Source organism: Diplodia corticola (genome assembly GCF_001883845.1).
Source record: "Diplodia corticola strain CBS 112549 chromosome Unknown scaffold75, whole genome shotgun sequence".
Lineage (NCBI taxonomy): Eukaryota > Fungi > Ascomycota > Dothideomycetes > Botryosphaeriales > Botryosphaeriaceae > Diplodia > Diplodia corticola.
In genome coordinates, this window is record NW_017971554.1 from 147,302 (window position 1) to 159,497 (window position 12,196).

General features: G+C 42.2%; 1 protein-coding gene across 1 annotated transcript; it reads left to right on the plus strand.

Moving 5' to 3' along the window:
* Window positions 1–89: 89 nt before the first annotated feature.
* On the plus strand, window positions 90–2,015 carry BKCO1_7500049 (uncharacterized protein; the record flags this gene model as incomplete). The annotated part of the gene is made up of 3 exons (XM_020278965.1): window positions 90–186; window positions 251–309; window positions 363–2,015. The coding sequence occupies 3 exons, from the start codon at window positions 90–92 to the stop codon at window positions 2,013–2,015; spliced, it is 1,809 nt and encodes a 602-aa protein (XP_020125959.1).
* Between the last annotated feature and the right edge of the window lie 10,181 nt (window positions 2,016–12,196).

The window sequence follows — 12,196 nt, forward strand, 5'->3', positions numbered from 1 at the left end:
TTCGCAAGACAACGCCATGGCCATACCTAAACGTGACCTTCTCGTCCAGCTCGCCGCTCTCGCCCGCCCTTTTCACCCGCCCCTCAACCATGGCCTCGCGCAAGCGGCCGCGCGCAGAGCATCAGCCCAAGTCCTCTCCGCAGCACGCCCCCGCCAGAAGCCGTGGCAAGCAGGAGAAGCCCGCCGGTCCGTCGTATCCCCTGGATAGCCCGCAACAAAACCGACGCACACGCGCTGACCGCCTCTCCAGAGCCATCAGCATCGGACCCCGCGCCGCCAAGACGGAGCTCCCGGATTAAAGCGCGGCAAGTTAGTGTGCCAGCTCTCCGATAACGATCCAACCTTTGTATCTCACGTGCCAGAAAAAGCTACAGCAACCTGCGGGGCCGAAGGACCTTACAGAACCCGCGCATCTTGCCAACCCACCGGCATCGGCCCTGAAATCGAGAGCAGCGGCCAAATCCAGGCCAGCCCCTAGACCTAAGAAGGGACCGGGAAAACAGGAGCCCCTGCGATCCGGAAGAAGTCAACAGCTTCCGGATTACTCCGCCAACCAGCCGAGCCAGTCTGCACCTGCCGAACCGCGCCAGCGCAATCGTCCGCGTCCACACGGTACTGTTGCGCAATCTCCCGCTCGGAGGGACATTGACAGTAGTATCCGCCCCAGGCTCGAAGCCCGGACCACCCCTCTCGAGCGCCAGACCGAAAGCTGGGTGCAGTCCGTTCAGAGGCTGGCAAAACAGGGCGCCATGGCTCCACCTGCAGCCAACTCCGCCCAAAGGAAGCCCAAGCCAAAGGCTAAGAGAGCACCTAATCGCGACGTTCAGCGCGTTGCGAGTACCTCTGAAGCTGCTTCGGAGAATGACGAACTCACCGACGCCTCTAACAACACCACTAAGACGGGCACCGCTGGCACGACGCCAGCCTTGTACAAATCGAAGAAATGCCGCGAGAAGCTGAGGAACGGAAATGGATTTGTGCACATGTACTTGTATGAGCGAGAGCTATTCTCTAACAGAAGGGGTCCCTACCACGGGCTGAATGAGGAGAGCGAGACGTGGATACGAGACCTGAAGGGCTACACACCAGAGACCGCAAGGAACGACCTGTTCGAATCGATGACCCTCAGGTTGCTACTGCGGCGCATCGACGACAAAAACGAGGACGGCGTTATGCAAAACTTGCAAGACCTTGTGTGTCCGGTAGTGGCAAAACTGGCGGTTCTAAATTTTCACGACGACAAGTTAGGGGGCACGTACGATCTCTTAGAGGACCTTTGGAACGAGCAGTGGATCAAACTGCCGACAGTGCTTCCAGACTTTGGAGGACCAAAGCCTGACTACTGCGTGGGGTTCGCACTGTCTGCCTTCACTGAGGATCGGAAAAACAAGATCGACATCATCGCCAGCGAGAACAAGGCTCTCAGGCCAACGCACCTCGTGTACTTCCCATTCCTCACTTGCGAAGTCAAATCGTGGCAACAGAGCATCGACTTCGCCGAGAATCAGAACGGCCACAACATCTTCGTCGCCGTGCTGGCCATGGTTGAGCTCTTCCGCATGGCCAACATGGACGTCAGCGGCCAGATACTGGCCTTCTCCATCTCTTTCAACCACAGCTTGGTGTACATGCACGCGTACTACCCCGTCATCACCGGGGAGAAGACGAACATTTGCCGCCACTCGCTGGGAACGTTCCTGCTCTCTCCCAGCGAGAACCCGGACTCATGGCGCTCCTGGCGCCTGGTTAGGAACGTGTACGAGATGTGGGCCCCAGACCTTTTTAAGCGTCTGTGCGAGGCGATTGACTCGGTGAAGCTCGACGAGGCAGCGGCAGCAGCTGCTCCGGACCCGCAAGCCACGCCAGCGCTGTCAGACTCGGTAGTTCCGATGGATGTGCAGTCTGATACGACGCCGAGGCCGGATGACATGAGCACGGATGGCCGTAGTGGTAATCGAGCCGCCCCGAGAGAGTCTGGACAGCAGCCCTCCCCGAAGAGGGCGAGAATAAGGTAGTATCTAATCCTTACGCCGCGGCGCGAGAAGAGACTACTAAAGTAAAAGATAGAGTAATTCTACTATATCTCGCTCGAGACTTATTTATTTTATTTATTTTTTATTTATTTAGTTTAACGTCTCTCTTTAGCCGCTAGCTATTAGAGACGACGCCGAATATAAGAATCTATAGCCGCGCCTCGTATATACTTTATATATAAGGCCTATAGAAGTTATATACTAATTACGTAACTCTTATTTAGCTATATATAAAAACTCTTTAATCTACGAGCGAAGACTAAATCTCTTAAAAATTTATTTATTAATTATAAGTTCTCTTTATAAGCTTATAAGATATAAAGACTAAATAAAGAGTTTACTACTAGATAATAATAAGAGTTAGATTAATAAATAGACGAATTCTTAAGAAATTCGTTAGACTAGCGAGGCTAGCGAGAGAGAAAAAAATAATATACTAAAAGATTATATTATAAGTCTTAGTTATTTAGATTTAGAGGGGCGTAGAGGCCGAAATCGTAGAACTTAGCGAAAATTTTAGAATATTAAAATAATTATAAGTCTAAGTTATTTAGATTTAGAGGGGCGTAGGAGCCGAAATCGTAGAACTTAGCGAAAATTTTAGAATATTAAAATAATTATAAGTCTAAGTTATTTAGATTTAGAGGGGCGTAGGGGCCGAAACTATAAAACTTAGCGAAAATTTTAGAATATTAAAATTTTAGAATACTAAAATTTTTAAATATTAAAATTTTCGAATATTTTATTTATTAATTCTTTATAATACTCTATTAGAATATTAACTATAGTTAATATAAGCGTAACTCTTACGTAAAGCTTAGTAGAAATAAATATAAATACGTAGCGTATTAAAGTTTAAAGCGTATCTAGTAAAGTATAACGCGAGCCCTTTACGTAGTATATAATATATTAAAAGTCTATTTAGAAAAGCGTAACGCTAGCTCTTATATAAAAAGTATAATACTAGTTCTTTATATAATACGCGGCGTATTAAAAGTCTATTTAAAAAAGCGTAACGCTAGTTCTTACGCGAAAAGTATAACGCTAGCTCTTTATATAATACGCGGTATATTAAAAGTCTATTTAAAAAAGCGTAACGCTCGCTTTTTACGTAATATATAGCGTACTAAAAGTCTATTTTAAAAAGCGTAACGCTCGCCCTTACGCGAAAAGCGTAATACTAGCTCTTTATATAGTACGCGGCGTACTAAAAGTCTATTTAAAAAAGTATAACGCTAGCTCTTTATATAGTACGCGGCGTATTAAAAGTCTATCTAGAAAAGTATAACGCTAGCTCTTTACGTAATACGCGGCGTATCGAAAGTCTATTTAGAAAAGTATAATACTCGCTTTTTACGTAATACGTAATATATTAAAAGTCTATCTTAAAAAGCGTAACGCTCGCCCTTACGCGAAAAGCGTAACGCTAATTCTTTATATAATACGTAGCGTACTAAAAGCCTATCTAGAAAAGCGTAACGCTAGTCTTTATATAATACGCGACGTATCGAAAGCCTATTTAGAAAAGCGTAATACTAGCCCTTACGCGAAAAATATAATATTAGTCTCTACGTAAAAATAAATATAACGCGGGTTCTTAAGCGAATAGAGTTAGAATAGAATATTATAAGTCTAAATTATTTAGATTTAGAGGGGTATAAAAGCCGAAATTATAAAACTTAGCGAAAATTTTAAAATATTAAAATTTTAGAATACTAAAATTTTTAAATACTAAAATTTTCGAATATTTCGTTTATCGATTCTTTATAATACTCTACTAAAATATTAACTATAGTTAATATAAGCGTAACTCTTATATAAAGCTTAATAAAAGTAAGTATAAATATATAGCGTACTAAAGTCTAAAATATATCTAATAAAACGTAATATAAGCCCTTTATATAGTACGCGGTATACTAGAAGTCTATCTAAAAAAGCGTAATACTAATTCTTACGCGAAAAGCGTAACGCTAGCTCTTTATATAATACGCGGCGTATTAAAAGTCTATTTAAAAAAGCGTAACGCTAGCTTTTACGCGAAAAGTATAACGCTAGCTCTTTATATAGTACGCGGCGTATTAAAAGCCTATTTAGAAAAGCGTAATACTCGCTCTTTACGTAATACGTAGCGTACTAAAAGTTTATTTTAAAAAGCGTAACGCTCGCCCTTACGCGAAAAGCGTAATATTAGCCCTTTACGTAGTACGCGGCGTACTAAAAGCCTATCTAAAAAAGCGTAACGCTAGCTTTTATATAATATACTATAAGGACCTATAGCCGCGTCTCGTATACGCTTTATATACGAGACTTATAGAAGTTACGTACTAGTTACGTAACTCTTACTTAGCTATATATAAAAGCCCTTCGGCCTACGGGCGAAGGCCGAATTCCCTAAGAATTCGTTTATTAATTATAAGCCCTCTTCTTATACCTATCTTAAGCTCTCTATTCGTACCTTATATCTTATATTCGAATCCTTCTCTTTAAATAGCCGGTTTAGAATGCCTTCTAAGCGGACCCCTCTTCCCGTACGCGACGCGTATACGTCGCGCACCGAAAACGCTACGGTCGTATAAGACTCCTTAACTAGATTAGACTATCTAATCCCTAGCGAATTAGACGATAACGCCGACGAGATATCCTCGATATTAGCCGCTATAGAAGAACCCCCCTTTATAACGATTACGCCCGAAGACGTTATTACGAATCTAAAGACTAAGATCTATAGGCTCTCTATAGTAATCCCGACCTCCTCGGCTTAAATTATCGAATTAAACGCTTTAATTAAGGGTTTATAGGAACGTATTAATATACTCTCTTAGCTAAGCGTATCCGAAACGTATACTCCTCGTATATATCTTAACTTCGAAGCGCGGAAGGCGATCTAGCGAGAAAAGAACGTTTCCGAACTATAAACCGCGACCTAGTACTATTTCGATAAGTAGATTAACGAGTTAAATAATAAGTTTAATATACTTAATCTATAAGACTAGAATACCGAGAAGTAGACCCGCTAGGCCCTCTAGGGCCTCGCGAAGTACGAAGTAATCGCCTAGTACGTCTACCGACGCCTAGATAAATCTATAACCCGAGGGGAGCTTCTCTTCGAGGAGTTTAAAGTAATCGTTTAAAATTAAGTAAGAAACCCTACCTTACGGCGGTACGAGAATGCGGTTATATTCTACCGCTTCCTAATAAAGCCTAGTACGTCGTATTAGAAGTACCGCGCCCGTATAGAAAGCCTATATAAATAGCTTCTATACGCGATAGTCGATAAGGACCTTCTTATCGACCTCTTCTTTACGAACCTTCTAGAGATCTATTATAAAGAACTCCTTAAACACTCTACGATAAAGACTATCCGGGGGGTTAAGAAACTCTACGACTTAATTATTAGCCTTAAGTAGACGCTCGGCTTAGTTAAGATAGCGTAGACGAAGAAATAATAACGCTAGAGCGTAGGCTATAAACGCCCGCGTCCGGCCTACTCTACCGATAGTAGGCGAGGTCGGTCGAGGAACTCGAGCCGATATAAGCCGCCTCGCTAAGAAGACTCCTAGGAGTTAACTCGTAGATAAGGCGTAGGCGCGTCGTATATAAAGCGTAACTCGGGCTCTCGCCGGTTTAATAAGAATCCGGCTAGTAACTAACCCCCTTTTAGAGCCGATAGCTCGAAGGACGATAAGACCTTAGAAAAAGAATAGTTCTAATAGCGGTTTTAAGCCGCCTACCTCTAGAACTAGTCGACTAAGGCTTAACCGGACGGATTATTATAAACGTCCTCTTAGAGTCGCTAAAAGGGCTAGTAGCCTTAAAGGCCCTCTTAGATTCGGAAAGCGATGTAAACCTTATTAGGTAAGATTTAGTAAGTATCTATCGCGTACTCTTCTTATACGTTAAGCGTACGCTCCGCGTACGGTTCTTAAATAGCTATTCTATAACTATATAGAACTTCTATAAACTTGCCCTTCGGGCTAAAGACGGAATAGGCGTTAAGCGAACTATCGAACCGCGCCTATTCTAGGGCGCGTCCTTCGAGGGTTACGACCTAATCCTCGGCCTAGACTAGCTAAAAGCGGCCGACCTTATCGCCCGCTTTAGTACGAATACCCTTAAATAGAGTGATTTATACTAAGACTATATCGAGCTTATCTCTACGGTATAATTCGCTAGTTAACTAGCCTTAGACGATTTCGTCTACTAGATTAATCTAGAAGGTAAGGTTTTTAGTTAGGACTAGCCCCTATTAACGTAGAAAGGCGGAGATCGTAACTCTACGTACTATCCGCAACGTACTAGCGCCGCGTATACGTAATATATATACTTCGTATCGAAAGCGTAGGGTAATTCTATCCTTATAGCCGTAACGGTTACCGCGCTATAAGAAGGACTTCTAAGTTAATACTAAGACTTTACGGATATCGCATCGAACGAACTAGCCGGTAAGCTAGCCTAGAACTTTAAATACGACTATACAATCGATCTAGAGGACGGTAAGTCGCCGTTCTAAATACCTATCTATAACCTCTCGCTAAGAGAGCTATAGATTCTATAAGAATACCTCGATAAGGCTCTTAAGAAGGGCTAGATTTAGTCTAGTAAGTTTTCTACTAGCGTACTAATCCTCTTTATCCCTAAGCCTAACGGGACTATACGATTATATATCGATTACCGGGGGTTAAATCGGGTTACGATTAAGAATCGATATCTACTTCTTCTTATTAGCGAACTATTAAACCGTATATCTTACGCGAAGATCTTTACGAAGCTAGACTTACGTAACGCCTATTATAAACTCCGCATTCGTAAGGGCGACGAGTAGAAGACGGCCTTTAAGATAAGATACGGCCTATTTAAGTACCTCGTTATACCCTTCGGCCTAGCTAACGCGCCGGCTACGTTCTAGAGCTATATTAATAAAGCTCTCGAAAGCCTTATAGATACTATCTACGTCGTGTATTTAGATAATATCTTAATCTACTCTCGAAACGAGGAAGATTACGTCTAATACGTTTAGTAGGTGCTCTAGCGCCTCCGGGACTAGAGCTTATATATTAAGGTATTAAAGTGCACCTTCTATACGACCTACGCGGAGTTTCTAGGGTTTATCGTAACGCCTAGCGGCGTCGTAATAGACCCCGAACGCGTAAAGGCTATTTAAGAATAGCCGGAATCTAGCTTCTTTTATAATATATAAGTATTTCTTAGCTTTGCTAACTTCTATAGGCGATTCGTATAGAACTACTCCTCTATTACTAAGCTCTTAAACAACCTCCTCCGGGACGCTACTCGGGCACCTAAGAAAGTACCTATAAAGAAGTCCCGGAAGGGTCTAACTAAGTAGTATATTTAGTTCTACTAGCTAGACGACGCTGCGTATACGTTTCGTACGCTAAAAGACGCCTTTTCGCACGGCCCGGTCCTTCGATACTACGACCTAGTATTATAGCTAATACTTATTATTAATATATCGGATTTCGCCTTGGCTGGCATTCTACTCTAGCTCTAAGCGTAGGAGGGCGACTAAAAATACTAGTTATCTATTACCTACTATAGTAAGAAGTTTACGGCTATAGAAGTACGCTACAATACGTACGATAAGAAACTACTAGCTATCGTTAAATACTTTAACGTATAGCGATACTTCCTCGTATACGCCTCGTATCCGACGCGCGTACTCTACGATTATAATAATCTTAGATACTTTATAAGTACTAAAAAGTTATTAGAACGTTAGGCCCGCTACGCTAAAACGCTAGCGAAGTTCGACTTCGAGATTAAATATAAACCCGGGGCCTTTAACCCCGCCGATTCTCTCTCTAGGCGACCCGATTACGTATTAGGATTTAAAGAGGTTGAAAAGAAGATATACCTAGACGCTATATTACTAACGTTATAATAAAAGCTATAGATACGGGAACTTATAGGTAGTTCCCCGAGAGCTACTACCCCTACCACGCGCGGCGTATACGAAGAGTATACGAGAGACCCGCGCTACGATAGCTAACCGGATAATACGCTCTCTATTTCTCTACTAGAACTTATCGCCGCCGTATATACTAGCGCGGCTAGCGAAAACCGTAATAACGCGAGGGCCTAGGGTTCCGAACCTCTAGATAAGAAAAGCTTACGGCTAGCGTAAGCCCTCGCCGGTATAAAAGAAGCCCGGAGCTTCGTACTACGTTAAGTAATAGTAGTAGCTATACTTAACGAAAAACCAGCTATAGAGGAACCTCTAAGATTACTATTCTTATTTATTAAGGAGGTTTAGCGGGAAGACGATACCGTCGTCTAGCGCCGGACTTAAACTCTAGAGAAACTTACGGCTAAGGGTTAGTCCTTCGACTAAGATAGCCTTCTACGCCGCTATATAAAGGTCTACGTCCCTTATAGCACCCCTCTACGGAACGAGATTATTAGGCGTAACTATAACGACCCTACGGGCGGCTACTATAGCTTTAAACGTATATATAAAGTAATCGTACGTAAGTACGAGTGGCCCGGCCTAAATAAGAAAGTTAAGGCCTATATTAATATATACGACGCCTACTAGAGATATAAGATACGTCGCTATAAGCCCTATAGCCTTTTATAGCCGGTCGAGGTAGAACGAGAACCGTAGAAATACCTCTCTCTTAATTTTATTATAAACCTCCTTAAATTAAGGGGCCGCGATAGGGGCTTATATAACTCTATTTTAGTAGTCGTAGACCGCGCTACTAAGAAGGTATTTTACTTCTCGGTACGTAAGACGATCGACGTAAAGAATCTTATAGTTCTACTCGAACTATACTTCTTATAGACGATCGTTTCGGACTCTATCGTCTTAGATAGGGGGTTAGTGTTTACTAGCGAATATTAGTCTACTCTATACTACGAACTAGGCATTAAACGACGCCTTAGCACGGCATTCTATTCGTAGACGGACGGGTAAATAGAACGTTAAAACTAAGAGATTAAGACGTATCTAAGGATATACTCTAACTAGGAGTAATCTAATTAGGCTAAACTACTACTATAAGTAGCATTCGCGTATAATAATAAGTTATACTCTACTACCGAATATACCTCTAATATTCTAAGCTACGGCACGGATAACGAGGCGTTAGACGGTATTCTTAGATCTAACTAGATAAGAAGCCTTATAGTAGTACCCTCGGGTATCGAGGATATTACTCTCGCGCCCGACGTAGCTAAAGCGTATATCGAACGTATACGTAGCGTATACGTACGTATATACTAGGTAATTCTATACGTATAGTAGCTCTAGACTCGGTACTATAATAAAGGCCGCCTAGATCGCCACTTTAAAATAGAGGACGAGGTCCTACTATCTATAAAGAATATTCGTACGAAGCGACCTTATAAGAAGCTAGACGGCCGATTTCTCGATCTCTTTAAGATTATTAAGAAGGTTAGAAACTCCGCCTACTAGCTTAAGCTACTAGCCTTAATAGCGCGGCTCTATTTTATCTTTTATATATCCCTCCTAGAGCTATACTTCGTAAAGCCCGGTTTCTAACCGCCCGCTATAGAGTTAGAGGATATATAGAAGGTTAAGGCCATCGTTAACTATAAAGACGGCCTCCGCGGTTCGTAATACCTTATTAAATAGCTGGGCTGGCTAAATAAATATAATAAGTAGAAGCACGAGTACGAACTCGAGGACTACTAGAAACTACTTAACGAATACCGTCGACGGTACTCTAGGGGAATAAACCTACCGGGTATAAAACGCGTGCGAAGAGTACGCGGAGAACCTTCGTAACGAGGCGAAAAACCTTAAAAAGACCCACCGGAGAATAACCCTAAGGGTACGAAGAGCGTACGAAGAGCACGCGGGGACCTACCGTAAGTAGGCGAAAAATCTATAAAACGCGGGCGGGGAAGGCCTCTCGGCTTAAGAAATAAGACGAAGCGGTAAAAGCTTAGTCTTCGGGATTTAGGGTTAGAGGGCGAAAGCTACTAAATATATTATTATACTACGGCCGAGATCGATACGTCGCCGAAAGGTATCCGGAATAAAAACCGTAGTTTCTTTCGTAGTTAAGAAATTCTATAGAACCGATTAACTTGCGAAAACTTTCGGGTTAATAACTATAATATAAGAAGAATAGATTTTTATTACTAGGCGTAAGCGCCGCGTACGAGAAGCGTATCTAATTCGTATAAAACTCTAAGCCTGGCCTAACTCGTAAAGAACCCTAAAACCTCGCTAAATATTAAAACTAAATTTTACCTATCCTCTACCTCTTACTTTATTAAGGGCCCGTACTAGTACTACCGTATACTCTTCTAGCTATTACTCTCGTTAAGAGACTTATCGCGGTTCGGATCGAGGCTATTCTCCTTAAAGAGGTTATTCTAGCTACGTAGAAGGCGGTTCTCGGTAGCTACGTCGATACGTTAGTTCGTAGGGAGTATTAGATCGATACCGCCTATACTAAGCTATACTAAGGGTTAGTAAAAGTAAAAGCGGACGGTTAAGGAAGCCCTTATCTACTTACGTTAGAGGTTATAGTCGCGAGAGACCTACTAAGCGTATAGATACTCCTTAAGACCGCTAGCGTTCTTAACGCGAGTCTTCTCGAGCCGGCGGAAGTTCTTAACGTAGTTAAGATACTTAGAGGCGTAGCTACGGACTAAATTCTACTTCTTAGGAGTATTATAACGAATAGCCTACTAGCGTATAAACGATAATATATTTATAGCGCGGCGAAACTCGGGAGGCGGCTAGATAGGCGAAAAGAGTTAGCTAAAAATACGACGCGTATACGAATCGCAGGATAAAACTTATCTAAGTATAATCGTGCCGCGCTCTAGTATACCTCTAGTACTTCGAGAGCGGTATCTTACGCATATAGCTCTACTTAATAATATCCTTTACGTTATTATCGATTTAAGAAGCGGAAGCCTAGTATAAAAGATAACGTTTATAGAAGGCCTTATAATAAGGCGGAATTAGCTTCTAATAAGAAGCTAGGCCGCGGATACTAACGAGACGACGTCGAGAGACGTTCCGTATACTAAACGGCTTATAGCGAGCTCGAGTCTTACCTTTATCTTTATCTTAAGCTAATTTAAGACCGAGCTAGCTTATACGAGGTAGCTCCTCCTCTTTCTTACCTATACTATCTATAGGACTAGCTTCTAGAGTAATAGGAGATATTAAAGGACGAGCGGTAGAGCCGCGGGGGGGAGTTAAAGATAAAGCTATATTAGAAAATAGATATAGCGTAGAGTCGGAAAACGATCGCGTAAGAGAACTCTAATATACGAAGGCTTCTTACTAGCTCCTCCTACGGCACGCGTACGTAAAACGTATAGGCCCGGACCTTATAGAAACGTACCTACCTAATAGGAGAAACTATATCTACTTAACGCCTAAGCACTACTCGTAAAGGGGTAAGAACCTATTATTTAGCTAATAGGTATAGGTATAACGATACTAGCTACTAAACCTAGCCGTAGACTAAGGATTACGAGTAGTAGTAATAAACTCTATAAAGATAGATACGCCTAATATAATTACTACGAAGGGATACTAGGGGAAAAGCACGCGCCGCGTATACTATACGTACCCGGAACGTGTAAATAATAGTTCTAAAACGCTTAAGCTATATACGAGACTCGCGATTAGAAACTTAAAAAGATAAAAGACGGAATAACCGCTATTACGTAGAAAGTAATTACTACTTCCTCTACGTAGAACTAAACCCCTAATAGAGTCTTACTTCCGAATACTCTAAGCCGCGTAACGGCCTAGAGTAGCTAAACTTTTCTACTACTCTAGCGTATAGCGCTATATACCCGACCCGCGTATAATAGTCGTACGCGTTAAGTATACTCCGCGCACCTACTTATAATATAGATAAAAGCGGATATTCTAAGGGATATAGGCTACGGCTTCCGCGCCTAGAAATTTTCTTAACGACCTTGGCTGCGAGCTTTTTCCTTCCTAATAAAAAAGGTTTTTCTCGTAGAAGGTATATAAGGTCCTCGAGTTTTTTATCCTTTACGGGGTCGTAGTCGACCCCTATAGTAGAGGGGGTAGTATAAGGACCTATAGCCGCGTCTCGTATACGCTTCGTATACGAGACCTATAGGAGTTATATACTAGTTACGTAACTCTCGCTTAGCTATATATAAAAGCCCTTCGGCCT